This window comes from Pistacia vera, unplaced genomic scaffold (genome assembly GCF_008641045.1).
Source record: "Pistacia vera cultivar Batoury unplaced genomic scaffold, PisVer_v2 Contig212, whole genome shotgun sequence".
NCBI lineage: Eukaryota > Viridiplantae > Streptophyta > Magnoliopsida > Sapindales > Anacardiaceae > Pistacia > Pistacia vera.
In genome coordinates this window covers 1,070,469-1,086,212 of record NW_022196016.1, presented here as the reverse complement: position 1 = coordinate 1,086,212, position 15,744 = coordinate 1,070,469, and the positions used below count along the sequence as shown (strand labels likewise).

At 36.0% G+C, this 15,744-nt stretch overlaps 3 protein-coding genes across 3 annotated transcripts; 1 reads left to right on the top strand and 2 right to left on the bottom strand.

Moving 5' to 3' along the window:
* Window positions 1–603: 603 nt before the first annotated feature.
* LOC116129515 lies at window positions 604–7,247 on the bottom strand. Its single transcript, XM_031415251.1, has 12 exons — window positions 7,179–7,247; window positions 7,021–7,089; window positions 4,029–6,572; window positions 3,783–3,912; window positions 3,612–3,700; window positions 3,224–3,453; window positions 2,637–2,723; window positions 2,412–2,511; window positions 1,232–1,439; window positions 1,023–1,143; window positions 840–897; window positions 604–753 (listed from the first exon to the last, which is right to left on the bottom strand). The coding sequence occupies exons 1-12, from the start codon at window positions 7,245–7,247 to the stop codon at window positions 604–606; spliced, it is 3,855 nt and encodes a 1,284-aa protein (XP_031271111.1).
* A 2,368-nt stretch (window positions 7,248–9,615) lies between these two features.
* On the bottom strand, window positions 9,616–11,702 carry LOC116129514 (gibberellin 2-beta-dioxygenase 8-like). The gene is made up of 3 exons (XM_031415250.1): window positions 11,266–11,702; window positions 10,058–10,376; window positions 9,616–9,969 (listed from the first exon to the last, which is right to left on the bottom strand). Exons 1-3 carry the CDS (start codon window positions 11,700–11,702, stop codon window positions 9,742–9,744), a joined length of 984 nt encoding a protein of 327 aa, XP_031271110.1. The 3' UTR covers window positions 9,616–9,741.
* Window positions 11,703–13,095: 1,393 nt separating this feature from the next.
* Window positions 13,096–15,180, top strand: LOC116129579 (PHD finger-like domain-containing protein 5B). The gene is made up of 2 exons (XM_031415297.1): window positions 13,096–13,246; window positions 14,531–15,180. The coding sequence occupies exon 2, from the start codon at window positions 14,573–14,575 to the stop codon at window positions 14,903–14,905; it is 333 nt and encodes a 110-aa protein (XP_031271157.1). The 5' UTR covers window positions 13,096–13,246; window positions 14,531–14,572; the 3' UTR covers window positions 14,906–15,180.
* Window positions 15,181–15,744: the final 564 nt, after the last annotated feature.

Sequence of the window (15,744 nt, the reverse complement as noted above, 5' to 3'; positions counted from 1 at the left end):
ACTTTACATGGTGGAGTTGCCTATTTATAGGCTCAAGCTCCTCAAATTAATATGAACTAAGCTACATGCTTCAGCATTATGAAAACCCTGGGTGTCAAGCATTGGTGCAGCCTTGGAAACGAAGCTCGTGGGTGGCGAGCATTGGAGCAACCTTGGAAACGAAGGTGCTTAGTCGTCGAACCTAGCTGCTGAGTTGTTAACTTAGCTCCTAAGTTAACCTAGCTCTTAAGTATGCTTCACCCTGAAGTATACTTAATCAGTAAGCAACGTGCAGTATGCTTGGGCAAGCAGGCTGGTCGTGACAAAAGGCTCTTGATAAACAACAAAAATACTCCTGCAACTTCTACATTTCAACTCTGAGCATGCATCTCTACACAAAATTAGGAAACTCAATGATCACTTGTGTATGTACTTGGATCACATCACAAAAAACTATACATAAGCAACGTGATCTGACTTTGAGAAACTTTCTGTCAAGCAACAATTTGAGGTCCTGCGCCCAGCCTAAACAACTAAGTCAGAATAATCTTTTCTTTCTATGTTCATGTTTGCCCACTTTCCTTATTTTCACAGCGGCAGTCGATGATGAATTTATCATTCTTTTTAGCTTGCTGCCATCTTCCTCCGCTTATAGCCGCTAATGCCATCACCTCTATTCCAGGTTTCTTGCTTAAAATTGGCATCCACAACTGAACACTGTGGACTCATGTGTGTATGTTGTGATTCGCATTCTAGATGTGTCGGCTGTTTCACCTGAGGTCAAAAAACATGTCAAAATCTAGTAGCAGAAAAAAACCTAGAGAAAAGTGTGGTGGGGGGACTCAAGGCATTTCAAGTACCATTGTGACAAGAAGATTCCAGCCTTCACTACCACTATTGCCGTTTTCTACTGCAACACTGCAAAAAAATCACAATTATCATTAACATAAAATTTCTAAGCAGAAAGCACTTATGTTAATTAATTAATTAATTAATTTTACTTCAGATATTCCATTATCTAATTAAAGTGAGATGAAACATACTCCACCAGTCTTTGTTCCACAATCCCGCTATCTTCAATTTGTTCTGCTTGAAACACTTCAGAAACAGGACTGTACCCAGCATGATCAACATCATCACCACTTTGAATTTCAGGTTGAGATCCTGTACATTGCTAAGTTAGACAAAGTTCGTGAGGTTGGATGGTGACAAAAAAAATTCCCTTCAGATAAGGCAACTGAAACATACATACCTCTTGATAGCTTCACTTCAGCTGACGTGCTCTTCAATAAAAGTTTTTGGCACATAACAGTATCTTGGAAATCCAAGAAAGTGTAATCGACAAATTGTAGTCTTTCAGAATTTGACATCTTTGTAAAACCAAATGATGTTGTCCATGTGTTTAGCACACTAGGAATGGCGGGTAAAATCAACCTCTGGACTCCTAATTCCATGAGTTTCTGAAGAAAATTGGATAAAAGTAACAGTCAGGATTTCACAAATGTACCTCGTCTATTAAAGCAGATAAAATGAATATATGTCTGTTTCATTTCTGAACAATTGCACAACAGGAATGGCAGCTAAAATCAACCTCTGGACTGCTATTTCCATGTCAGTTTATCATTTATGAACGATTAAACATTAAACAAATCATATTTAATCACATGGGCCAACTTCCAAATAAGAATATGGTAACTGTTAGGATCCCACATTAGAAGGAAAAAAAGTGGGCATGTGAGTTATAAAGGGCTTGGGCCCTCCCTTGGCAAGCCGATTTTCCGAGAGTTCTACCCAAGTCCATAAAAGATTCATGACCTATCCCAATTTTTGAGTTATTGGAGTGGGTTCCTATTAATTGGTATTCGAGCATGATCCTGCGCCTACGTAGCAGCGCATGTTTGGCAGACTAACCTTAGGCTTGGGTTACTACCTTGAGAAAGGGCATGGAGGCCCGAGGAAAAAGAGATCCATGTAGTCACCCAAGGGACAAAGAGGCCAACGGGGGTAAAGATGCCGACGTGAACGTTAGTTGCGGAAGTGTGGTGAAATGTTAGGATCTTATATTAAAAGGAAAAAGGGTGGCTATGAGGGTTATAAAGGGCTTGGACACCCTCCCTTGGCAAGTAGGCTTTCCAAGGAGAGTTCTTCCCAAGCCCATGAAAGACCCATGACTTAGCCCAATTGTTGAGTTATTGGAGTGGATTTTTATCAATAACATAGAATACAAATAAATTAAAAAGTTCTGGGGGTTCATATGAATACAGATTCTACAACTATCACTAAATTATTGTTCAAATACTTAATTGGCCCCAGCTTGAGATAAGAGGACAAATACTCAAAACTCATGTTGGGTTTCAATAATGTCAGCAATAAAGCACTTTCCATAAAAGAAACAATAAAATTCCTGAATACACAGAGCAAGATGAATCTACCTTTTCAAGCTCATTCATCAAAATACGACACATTCCAAGTCGACGATGCTGGAACCTAGTACCAACAAGAGGTACTTCTGCGGCCTTTTCTCCATAGACCCTTGAACAGGAAAATGAAATTTTAGACGAACATTATTGACCATAGCACAAAGGTTAAGAAACCTGTTAAAACATGTAATTCTGTACAGCTTATGATCTTCAAATTAAACTTTCTATGAAGCTTACCTTATAGTAGCTACAGTAACCAGCTCCTCATTTTTCTCCAAAAGAACTGTGTAGAACCCTTGGAAGTTCAAACGGTTAAGCTCAGACCTGAAATTTTTCAGAGCATTAAGACTGGACTTTACATTATGATTCTTTATTTCCATTAGGTAAAAGGCTCAACTAACAACAGTTATGATGTATTGAAGAATCAATGTATGATAGTTCAATTATCAACTGCAATTCAAACACAATGGCACAAGAAAACAGATTGATGAGAAGTGCCTAATAATCAACCAATTCTTTTGAACTAATAACCATATGGTCACCACTTGACTTCATTAAAAACAAAAGTTACAACCACATGTTTAATACTTGTGCATTCAATAAAAATTACTTCCTCATGTTTATGAAATTCCACTCTGTAGGCTTTCTGTTGTGTTTTCAGAATCATCAAAAGATTAGATGATTTTTGCTCCAGAAGGACCAGAGTACATAAATATAATTGGCAGAGTACTTTTGATAGCAAACATAAAAATATTGTATCAATAATAAAGAAGAAAGGGAAAGCAAATTGGCACAGTACTTAATGAAGATAAGGTATCACTCACCTTCTACAAAATATAACATCTTCAACAAGATCTCTATTGGTGTGAAATTCATTCACAGGCTCAAAACACTCATGCATTACACAAAGAGCAATATTGAGCTTGCTCAATGCCTCAATGTTTGAAGCATCAAGTTCATGATTATCAAATTCTTTGCACTTCACCAGCGTCCAAGTTAGATCATTGCCTATTGGAATTGGTTTTCCTAAAAGTTGACAGAGGCCCAAAAATATCTGCAAAAAGTGTAAAAGTGTTAGTCATGTTTTCCAAAGGAACAACTTATAGTACAAAACAATTAAGTAAATAAGTTGAAGAACAATAACTATTAAAAATAAGCAATAACTAATCATACATAAATCACTCAATTGAAGCAAAGACAAGTGTAGAATACCTCTTCACACTTCCTGCTGCAAAACCATTTTCCTTTAGAATGAGTTCCTGAGTAAGCTGCCACTGGATTCTGTACGCAACCTCGGTGATCTATGTCACAGAAACAAAGATTGCATCAGAAGTACTTCAAATTTGCATAGAGCTTATCCAGAATTAAAAATTTGTGACTTACATTTATGCTCACACTGATGACAAATGAGTATATTTTCATCCATAAAATTTCCAGCATCTTCTCTGAATTTGCTGCTGCCACAAATTCCACAGCAACATGATGGGCAGAACCAGTCACCATCTGGAACATTCTATGAAAGCCCAAAAAAGAATCAATCAAACACAAGAACCAAATATATCTATCTTATGTCAAGGTAAAAAGCTCAGAAAGGAATAAAAGATGAAGAGAATTAAGCAAATGAGATACCTCTAAACCAAGGCAATGCTTATGGAATGAGGATGGGCATCGATCACATAATATAAGTTCACCTCCATAGTGACAAATGGAACATATGTAGTCATTCTCACCCTCATGATGACTTCCTTTCAACTCATGACTTTGTTCTCCTGTAAACTTTCTTATATTACCATCCCTTAGAACTTGTAGCAGGCATTCTAACAATGACCTTTCATCATCTTCCAAGAAGATATTGCTAGCTGGGCTACGTAGAGTACTGCCTGCATGGACTTCAAAGCCTCCAAGAGTATAAACCTTCCCACAACAATTACACCTGATACCCTCACGAGTTATCCGCCCTTCTGCATTTGGACGCCGTGTCTTTCTAGTGCGATAAGTCACTTTTGCTCTTGGAAGAATGACATTGTTATCCATCAACCAAGAGAGCAGAGTTCGAGGATTGTGGTTTGATAAAGTTGGCATCTTCACCCTTTTGCTTGATCGAAGAACACAGGTTCGGCAACCATCTTCCAGGTCATCTGCTAATGTGGTCAATGCTCTAGAGGCCTTTCCCCGTTTGAACTTTGGGAGGCTGGTACTACAGAAGTCATCTTGTATTTGAAGCAACTGGGAGGAACTAGTTCTCCTTTTCCTTGTCGGTTTTCTTGGCTGTGACATACAAGAAGACTCAGTACATAAATATTTGGAGAGAGCATTTGATTGCACCAAACTTTTCTGAAACTGTGGATTACTCACTGCACAAGACAATTTCCCATTTGTTGATTGGTCCTCAGCTTCCTCACTGGAAATAATATTGTCTGTGGTTCTACAAGTAGGAGCACTATTCTCAAGACCTGTTGCTCCATTTAAATAAGCTCTGCAGGCCATCCGAAGTGACCAGTAACGTTTCCCTCCTGGGGCATGGTAATACAAAGTACGGTTTTTTGTTGTCGCATATTTAAATTCCCACCCCTGGTAGGCTAGATGTCTTCTAGCATTTAATATCAAGTCCTTCTTTTTAAGACTGTCACTGCCATTATCAAACTTATACCAGTCCTCTATAGCTTGAGGGTTACATTTAGGTTTGACAACGTGAATTTTAGAAGAGGAAGAATCCACAGTTTTGGGGCAATAATCAAGATCCCAATAATCTTCTGGCTGTTCAGGAGGTGAAGACTGTGTATCATCAGGTGTAGTATGCAAATTTTGTTGGTTGTCTTGGTACATCATGGTGGTTTCCGCTAAATCCAAACAAACCTGACTAAGAGAATAGTGACGCTTCCCATCAGGAGAGATATAACGGTGTCTGAGGGCTCCATTTTCATCCCTCGCATATTCAATTTTCCATTTAAGATGTATGAGATGTTTTCTAACATCTGTTTTCAAAGAATTCCTATCACTTTTTTTATTGGTTTGTGCATATTCGATAATCACAGTAGGACAATACTCAGCTCCAGGAACTATATCTGGAACAGCAGATCGCCAAATCCAATTTGTCTTGCACTTAGAACTTACAAACTCCCCTGTTATCTTATTGGACTTGATGCTAGAAAATGTTTTATTATTGCTATCGTTTATCACACTACTACCTGAACTTCTATCTGGATTGGAAGGTAACACCATCAGAGCCTGGGGTAGCACAGACAATGATTTATCATGGCTAAATCCATCTGATCCATTCATAAGATTCAAATTTGGCCCAGCATCCTCTGAAACAGATATTAATTGAAGCTGATCAGACTTCTCTTGAACAGGTTGTGTGCTACTATGATTCACATTTACTCCATCACAGTTCCCTTGCTTCTCACCAGACACAATAGCCTGCGACTTTCCAAGTTCTACTGGATGCAATGTAACATCACCTACAGGACTGACAAATTCCAATAGTCGCTGGGTTTCTTTTTCCAAGGAAAATGGATGGCCTAACACCCTTTGAACATTATCTAAAAGAATTTTATAGTTATCATCAATCACCTCTGATACCAACTCTTTCCACAATGATCTCACAGAAGAGGTCCAGTCCTTAACCTTCTTAAAACCTTTCTTCCCCCGCAAATCATACCAAATTTGTTTCACTGAAACCGTAAGATATGACTCTTTCTCATATTCCTCGATCAACTCAAGAAACAACCAGGTACCCCGACGGTGCCAAGTCCCTTTACCTTCATTCCAATCATGAGTAACCCTGAATGAATCAATTCCAATTGCCATCTCATCCCCCAAGTCAGGAAAGAAAATCCTCCTCTCCTGGAAACCATCATTGTGATCAAATATCACACCTTCCCACCAAGCCTCCTTGTAGTAGGCATCCACACAGAGTCCATAAGGAAGGCTCCGTTCCTGAAACTCAAATGCAGGCGGCAATGGCCTTATGTTTCCACGGTTATGACATTGATTTGCATTGGTACAACAAGTGCCATCAACAATCGGTGAAACACGCACTAAATCTACAAGATTATCACACCCATCATCAGTGAGGAGATGATCATATTTTACATGACGAAGAAGCTTTCTACAAACAGTGACGACTCCTGAGTGCCATGAACCCAAAAACCCGTGTTCTTCACTCCTCACCTATCAGATTCCATACATATTAATACACAAAACTGAAACCCCAATTAGAAAAAAAAATACCAAACTGAAGGAAATTTCCTCAAAACCAAAATACACACACACAAAAAGGAAATTGAATTTTGATTTAAATATTTAATAAGCAATAGTAAAATTTCAATTGGACTAACAACAATATAAATTCTGAAAGCATGATAAAATAACAGATTAAAAAATAAAGTCACTTTAAGAAAAGCAACAGAGAAACCCAAAATCAAGCCATGCATGAATGCCAAACAGAACATAAACCATCCATAGATAGAAAATAATAATGAAACAACCAATTTAAAAATACAATGTAGCTAAAATCAAACTCATAAACCACTTAACTCCAAACCCTACACTCAAAAAAATAAAAATAAAAACAAAAACTTTAAAGAAGACAAAACAAAAAAGATTAAAAACAAAGCACAAACAAAACAACGCCGAGAACAAACACAACAGACACAAAAACCCCACAACAAAATAACAACCCCAGATACTAAAAACCAAAAAGATTCACAAAAATAACAATAATGTAGACGATAAAGAACTCAAAACGATGCGGCATTGATGAGGCGTTTACGTTACCTCTACTCTCTCACCATCCTTCAGTTTCATACGCTTTCGTTTATTACCAAACGCTGGTTCAACAGCCATTGAAGACCAGAAAAAAAAGAGTTTGCAAGTTTGCGTGGAATGTGTTGTTACATATGGGAATCAGAACGAGCGTGAAACTAAGAGAAACTTGAGAGGAATTCGCAGTTATATGCAATCTACACTTCTACTTAATACTTTGCCACCAAGTAAGAGCGTCAACTGTGTCAGGCAACACATAAAACTCTCTCTCTCCCACCACCACGATATCTCACCGTTGGTTTACTTGGAGCGAACCACAACTGACGGCTCTGATTTGGCTTTGTTTTCTTTTAGGGTAAATAACTGTAAACCCCCTGTTTTTATCATTTTAAAGACTACACCCGTCAAATTTAAAACGATAACAAATTAACCCCCTAATGTTACTAATGTACCAAAATTTAAGGGTGTAATCGGAGACAAGAGGGGCATTTCTGTTATTTTATACATTCATACATCGTACAGGGGCATAACGGAAAAAGGCTGTGTTCTGTTTAGAAAACAAATTTCGAATTTTACTTTGAAACGAGTTGAATTGTCTGTGGGTGTGTGCACATTAGGAAGGTGTGTATCAAAGGTAAGAACCAGTAATCGGACGGCATATATACTGGTGGGATTTCGCATTGAGCGCTTGATTATTCTGTACGAACAAAGTACAGATACTTAACGTTTAGTGACAGAACGGGAATAAGGAAAGGAATCCCTTTGGGTTTCAGGAATTCATTTAAGATCCGAAATTTCACATAAGAATATGAGAAAGATTGTTGAAGGAGGAAAGTTATCTATAAATGGTTTTATTACGCTTCGCTCATATAATTTTTATTATTTTTAGAATAATATTACGTTTATAATTTAATCTTACAAGTTTTTTCTTATAAATCTTGACGTGATAATTTGTAATTGATCAACTTATAATAATTTATGAATACCTCTAATTATATTAAAAAAAAAAATAGAGTTAATGCAACAGGAATATTGATCTAGTTATATAACTTATTTATTAATTGATTTAGCCATTAATAGAATAGCTAATTAACTGATAAAAATAAAATTATAAAGGAAGAGAAAAAAAATAAAATAAAATACTATTTCAATAATCAATTAAATCGTTGGCCGTACCGTTTCCCCATAGCACAAATTGAGTTTTATGTTGACGCTTAACCTGATCAGTTGAGGAGTAATCAATATCATTAATTTTAAAATATATTATATTATATTCCATCTGACATGGGAGATCTTTGAAGATATTATATTACGAATAAAAATATTGAATTTAATACAGTTATCCCTACCAAGTTAAATTCGGATCACTCCCGAATATCAAAATCTAATATTCTATCATTAAAAAACTCATCTCTTTTCTTCAAAAACCTCACTAATCTAGACCGAGTTTACTTTCTATTCACTGTTGAAATATATATTTAGGTATTAAAATAATATTTTTAAAATTTGTAGATAGAAAAGTGATATTAAACCATTATTTGGGTGAAAAAAATAGTCAACTCTAAATTGGCATATCATTTTTTTTTTTTTTTGTATGGGCTTAATTTAATAGTACTATCATACTCATCAACCTTTCTCATTAATTTTTTTTTCATAAATATAACGTGTCAATTCGTAATTGATCAGCTTGCAATAGATCATGTTTGTCTAAACAATAGATTCCGTCAAACCAAATACGAACTGATCAAGTCAACTACTACATTAATGTTAGTGATAAAAGTTTCTCACTGGTCAAGTCAACTACTACATTAATGTCAGTGATAAAAGTTTATGAGAAATGAATGTTATTTTTAATCTATCATTATTCTAATTTAATTATTGGAATGTCAATGTTCTCTATAGGATTACAAGGTGGCCTTGAGAGGAACAAAATCTGACCTAACTCTTATAAACAGGAAAATTCTTCCAAGAAGGAAAAACAGAAGATTCAGAAAGCAGATATTCTATGTTGGTCTTGTAAACAGGTCGGACATGGGAGGGCAAAATGTCCAGTACTGCAAAAGACTACTACTTCCGAAGCTTCATCTCCACGCACTGCAAGCGTGAAATGGTTTGATGAACACAAATATTTGTGAAGGATTTTAGCTTTCTAAAGAACTGCAAGCTGACTTTGGCTAGTCAAACGCTATCTGAAAGTCTAGAAGCTCAATCCAGGATTGCCATGGCAACAGGTCAAGGTTTTGTAGAGCTTAATAACTGTTTGCAGAAGTAGAAGCTGACAAATTATTTTACGAGGAATAAGAGTTTAAAGGATGAACTCCTATTTGCAATACAAAGATTCAGAAAATCGAGGTAATAGAAAAATGTCAATGATTTAATAGTAAAATTAGCTAATCAATTGACAAACCAAAAACATATATAAAATGATAAATCACTGTTTTAAAAACAAATTAATTAAGAAAAAGATAACATATAGTTTAATTAACTAGAAAATGGAGTCAACAAAAACACAGAAACATTAATTATTGAATGTTGACTGTTGAGCACTCTATAATAAGCTGTAGCAAGCACCTAATTAATCCTGATGAATTTTGAACCTTTCCAGCCCAACTTTATAACCTAAAGTCTTAATGTCATCTTGCACCTGCGCCCGGAAATCACTGTAAGTAAAAGGCTTGTAGTTTGAGCTCCGAATCACACTGCCTTCTTCTGGGAATACAAAGTAGCAGATTGAGAATCTCTCCACCTGTTTTTTCGTTTTCACTCTGTGCTTCGCGCTCATGTACTCATCGTTACTGATTGCCTACAAAGTAATGTCAAACAAAATTAATCTCTGTAATCAGCATCTTAATTCATATATATATAAATCTTTATTATGAGGAGTAATTAACCTGCATCATGTCTCCAAGATTTATAATCATTGTGCCAGGAATGGGTTTAACTTTGAACCATTTATCGTCTTTGAACAGTTCAAGTCCGCCCACAATGTCTTGTTTCAGTATAGAGAGAACCGAGCTGTCTGTATGCAACTCCATGCCTAGAGCCTCAGTTTCAGGTAAACCCGGGTAGCGATAAGCTCTCACATACCCAGTGGATTCTGATAGATTAGACTTGGATTCTTCAGAATCCAAATTAAGGTTCTTCACCATTGCTTCAAATAGTGTTTTAGCAAGCCTTCCCATATGCCTCCCGTATTCCTCCAACAAAAGTCTAGCAATTAAAACATACCAAACAGGCAAACATTATAATTAAATAAAACTTGTCGACGGTGTGTAAAACATGCATGGTGGAAATCGGTACGGAAAAGGGCAGCAATGAATAATGAAGAATAACTGGGAGGTTCTTATCAAGATTTAGTATTCCACTACTAATAATGAAAGTGATGTTGTTGTTGTTAAAAAGAGCTAAAGCAGACTTTTTTTTCCCGGAAAAAGACGTAACCCCTTTTTGATTGAATGATTGTCTGTCAGAATCCACGGACTATCCATTACAGTAAGATTAATAATCCACTTATAATATAAAAAAAGCATGTTTAAGAGAGATGATAAGGAGGGCTTATCTTCTGTGTCGCTTTGCAGTTTAATTTATTGGCCATTACAATCTCCAAAAGTTGCTCAAATTTTCTAGCTGGTTCCTGATATTTTTAAGGGAGATTGAGAGAACCAGACCAATATTGGATTGATTGAAATTATCGAAGTATAATTTCACAGCGATGCAATAAAAACCAGACATTAAAGGCACATGTCAAAATACTGAAATGCTGTTGGTAGGGAGAATTCAATATTGATGAGGAAAGGAAATATCAGAATTCAGACCTCATATCGCACCAAAACTCTATTATTTTTCTGTTTAAAGAGTAACTGAGAAGTGGCTTTAAAAAGTTCTTGACACTGACCATGCAAATCTTTGGTGTTCAAAAGCAAGATCCAGACTATCCAATCAATATGTGTATGTCACATCTAGGTTTTGTTATTGCCCACCCCACCAGAGACCAATATAAATCTTAGACCAAAAAATAATAAAATAATAAAAAGAAGAGAACTCCCAATGAAAAGCAATCAAACAATAAATGACAAGAACCAAAGTGATAAAACTATACCTGAAAGAATGAAGCATGGGATCTTCATCGGCTTGAAACTGAGAGAGTTGACTGAGAGGAACGTTGAATCCTTCAACCCAGTTTATATTGTTGGGACCTCTTGATAAGGCAGTTCCCGATGGAGTAAGAGCAGGAGTCCCCCAAAAGTAGGACACTGGACTAGTGAATAACCTTTGTTTGGATTCAAACGATAGAGAAAAAACCTTTTTGGCTTGTTCTTGAAGTTGGTTCATAAGGGTCAAAGGAACTTGATGATTAACCAAACGAAACAGACCCCATTCTTTACATGCCTCCCCAAGTTTGTCCAGGTTTATACACTGGAGATCTATCAGAGGAATAAGATCTAATGAATCCTCTTCATCAACCGGATCATACTTCTGGCTTTGCTCCTTGTTTTGGAGGCGAAACGCCGGAGGGTAAGATCCAAGATTGCTCATTTCTTTTTGTGTCAAGTTGATGATGGTTAATGTGAGACGATATTTATAATAATATAGAGTAGAGAAGAGTTAATGCGAGTTATTGTATTTGTCTGTGACAGTGAGGGTCCATTTGTAATGTATAATACACCGAAACGTGTCCATATCTGACGCTATTCATCACTTCCAAATCTGCAGAAAGAGACAAAAGAGTTGGAAACTCATTCTGATATGCCTGCGTAGAAGGTTGCCAAACTAATAGGTCCCTCCGCCAGCCTCCTCATTTATCATCACCGATGGGTACTTTCTGATCAATCCTTATCACTAGATGCATGTATTTGTTTTTTTTTATGGCAATGATTTTAATATCTATGAGTGCTCATTATAAGCCATTGTATAACTCCTGGTCGTAGTGTTTGCGGCAATCATGGGAGACTTTAATCACGACGACAAAGTCCCTTCGTCAAACGGCTGGCCATTGTACTATCTACGTCATGCATACTAATTACTTCGTCTATCTCATTAAACAATTTATATCTTGAATCTTTCTTTTTAAATAATATATAGTTTTAACTTTTATATAAATCTGATATAAAAATAAAGACTTAACCCAGTCGTGTGTAGTGCAGCGGTAAAGGAAACCAAGGGATTGTATATGGTTTCAACCCATAGTCTTCAGACCAAGGTACTCCATTACTTACAGGTTGCGGCGGTGGGTTTCTTATCGTACGATAGCTTTCTTTAAGAGATATTCAAGGTACGAGTAAGCTGCAAGACATTAAAAAATTTAAGATTATATTATCTTAATTATAATGTTTTTCTTATAAGGTATTATACAGTTATAAATAAATCAATTAGATATGAAAATCAGAAAACCTATTACTTTTAGTATGCATTTTTTTTGTTTCTTAAATTGTATTGTTCATTTATGAATTTTAATCGTTTTAAATTTGGTGAAATAATAATTAACTTTCTTGATTATAGCAAAGTTGCATGAATATATTCGGGTCTAACCCACAGTCGTAGGTTTAATTCCTTATTCACACAAATATAGTATTTTTATCCATGATTTACTTAAGAGACCGCAGCGGTGGGTTGCTGTAGGATAACTTTGTCTAAGGATTAATCAAAATACAGCTAAGCCAGTTCGGACAACTTTTTGAAGAATATTAAATATGTTAGTTGAAAACATCTGTAAAGAGAAAGAAAAAGAAAAAATATATTATATCTTGAAAACCTTGTTGATTCCTATTAAATATCGTACGTTCAAAAGTTCATAAAAAATAAATAAATTCTATTATTGTATGAAAAATATATATTAATTTAAAAGCGGGCCAAGGTCACTAGAAAAAACCGGAATTGATAAATGGGCTTAATTGGCCCAACACTTGAAAGCCCAGTTCAATCGCTCGATTGTTCTGCCAGCTCCTTGTTGCCGCTTAACAAGGCTTGTACAAAACCCTCTCACTGAAAATCTGATTCAAACCTCCGAGCTCTGAAGTTATTTCTCTTGCCGCGCCGCACGTCAGCATCCCTTAGAGCCGAAATAGCTATTCTCAGCGCAGGTTAGTTCTCTACAAGCCCAACGCCTTATTTAAATCTTGATTGGAGTCGCATTGAAAGGGAAATTATATTTTGTTTTTTGGTTCCCGAGAAAGCTCAGGAAAATGAAAAAAATACAGAAAAAAGAAGTTGTTTCCTTGAATTTACAGTAGCGAAATTGAAATTCAGCTGGTTAAGTTAATGTATCTATTTGTGAGAACTGAAGTCGAATGAAGTTGTTGCTAATTTTAAGTTAATTTATTTGAAATAATGTTTTTTTTTTTTTTTTAGCTGATCATATAATTTCATCATGTCTCAAATTTTATTTGATTTGATTGAGCTTCAAGTTGCACTAACTATGATAAAATTGAATTATTAAATGGAAAATAAGTATGCCATATGTTCATGTGTTACTGCCAAGAACTGAATTTTATGGACGCGTGTTTGCAGTTCTTTATTTCTCTAGTGTTCTTGAATGGATGAAATGCTTGCAAGATTTTAGCTTAGGTAAGTTGAAGAGTATAAGGATGTTAAAGTATTTTTGGGCGTGTCTTCTTATGTTGAGACTACCGGGTATTTTAATCCCTAGTTCTGTTTTTCTAGGCGTTGAGTTGTTCTTGTCTCCTCTCTTTAACCTTAATAATGTGTCTTTTCTGCTGGGTTGTTCTCATTCATTGACCTCCTTTGAGATTTGACTGAAACTCAAAGATACCCCATTGCTTTGAAACTCATCAGAAGCATTTCAAGTGATTTTGAAGACTATCATAGGCTTCCCCAGAAAGTCATCTGAGATCTCCATTGCTATTTTTGGAACCAGAGAGTCTGCCTATAGAGGAGGTGAATAAAGTTTACCTGGTTTTATAAAGGATAGAGATATAGTTTCACTTGATTGTATATCAAATAGATGATTCTAGGAATTAGTGTTGCTGCTTCACTTAATAGCATGTAAAATTTGATCTTGTTTCTAATTGCATTGGTCCCATCCATAGAGACGCAAAGAATAAGTTTTCTTTGTTGTATGGATTTTCAAGTCTGCATGGACTATCCCTTCACCATTGTATGGTCTACTACTTCATTTCATAATGATAATTCACAAATGATTGATGCAGTTGAGTTTATTGTTTGGTTAAAGTTTTACCATTGGATGATAGTTTCATAACCATGATGCTGATTTATGATTTGATTTCTGCAGTGTTTATATGTTATTCTGTTTGTATTTTCACCTTGGTTGTTGGCTAAAATACAACTGCATTGCTGATAAAAATTTTGTCTTGCTAACACTGTTGGTTGGGGACACATATCTGCAGGTCACAAGGACGTATAGGAGCTAGTTGTGTTTTGTAGAAAGCATGGCCAAGCATCATCCTGATTTGATTATGTGTAGGAAGCAGCCAGGTATTGCTATTGGAAGGCTTTGCGAGAAGTGTGATGGGAAGTGTGTGATTTGTGACTCATATGTGCGTCCTTGCACACTTGTGCGAGTTTGTGATGAATGCAACTATGGTTCCTTTCAGGGTCGATGTGTTATCTGTGGAGGAGTGGGAATCTCTGATGCCTACTACTGCAAAGAGTGCACGCAGCAAGAGAAAGACAGAGATGGCTGTCCTAAAATTGTCAATTTGGGGAGTGCCAAAACAGATCTGTTTTACGAGCGTAAGAAATATGGTTTTAAGAAACGATGATGATTGTATGTAATGGTTTCTGCTGCAAGTGCTGTTTATCTGCCCTAATGTACAATAATCGGTGATAACAGATTTCTAAATGTCCCAGTTTGGAACTATGTTTTAGGTGCGAGTTTGTAATTTTGTATTGCAGACAATTGTTTTAACTCCCAAGTCCCAAGTTTGCTATTATAGGAGTGACAAATCTTAGAACTCTATTGATTATGGAAACACTTACTTCTATTCTAATGGGTTTGGACTGTATTTGAACCATCTCAGTAGTTCTTAAACATAAATTTAATATGTTTAAAATTTTTTTGTGTCTTCAGTTTAGTATGCAAAAGATCTCAGTAGCACATGAGATGATTATCATCTTCTTGATAGTATTTGCTTAAACTATTTGTTCATGCTTTGTGACTGAGAATTTTTGGAAGCCATATTTGAAGATTACGTGATGATAATTTTCAGTTTCGCTGATATGTTCCTTCCTGGAGATTACCCTGAGCATTGTGTTTATTCTGTTCAAGATTTTGGAAGTCTCATTCTTAGCTTTTCATTGTTTGGAGGACATTGAAAAGCCTTTTGCATGAATACATGGGTTTGCACTTTGCAAATTGATGGTACTGAGATTGTCTAAATGTCACCGGAGACCTTGTTTGTTCTCTCTAGTGGCTGCAAATGCACCACTCGTAGTGCCTCTAGTCTAAGCCTTACATGAATGAGGCAATGTTAATTTTTGTTAGTGGGTAGAAGTAGAACAGAAAGAGGAGTTTCCATTATATTTGACATTGATACAGGAATATATATATATTCCTGTTATGGTATGTACTAGTCCCAATGGTGCAAATATGGAAAAGTTG

Excerpts from the sequence above, each read along its gene's own strand:
- LOC116129514 (XM_031415250.1), bottom strand. The coding sequence starts at position 11,702 with ATGAGCAATCTTGGATCTTACCCTCCGGCGTTTCGCCTCCAAAACAAG. Across the intron at positions 10,377-11,265 it reads CCCATGCTTCATTCTTTCAG|ACTTTTGTTGGAGGAATACG; the intron begins GTATAGTTTTAT and ends TTTAATTGCTAG. Across the intron at positions 9,970-10,057 it reads ATCTTGGAGACATGATGCAG|GCAATCAGTAACGATGAGTA; the intron begins GTTAATTACTCC and ends ATTACTTTGTAG.
- LOC116129579 (XM_031415297.1), top strand. The coding sequence starts at position 14,573 with ATGGCCAAGCATCATCCTGATTTGATTATGTGTAGGAAGCAGCCAGGT.
- LOC116129515 (XM_031415251.1), bottom strand. The coding sequence starts at position 7,247 with ATGGCTGTTGAACCAGCGTTTGGTAATAAACGAAAGCGTATGAAACTG. Across the intron at positions 7,090-7,178 it reads AGGATGGTGAGAGAGTAGAG|TATCTGGGGTTGTTATTTTG; the intron begins GTAACGTAAACG and ends TTTGGTTTTTAG. Across the intron at positions 1,144-1,231 it reads TGAAGTGAAGCTATCAAGAG|GATCTCAACCTGAAATTCAA; the intron begins GTATGTATGTTT and ends AGCAATGTACAG.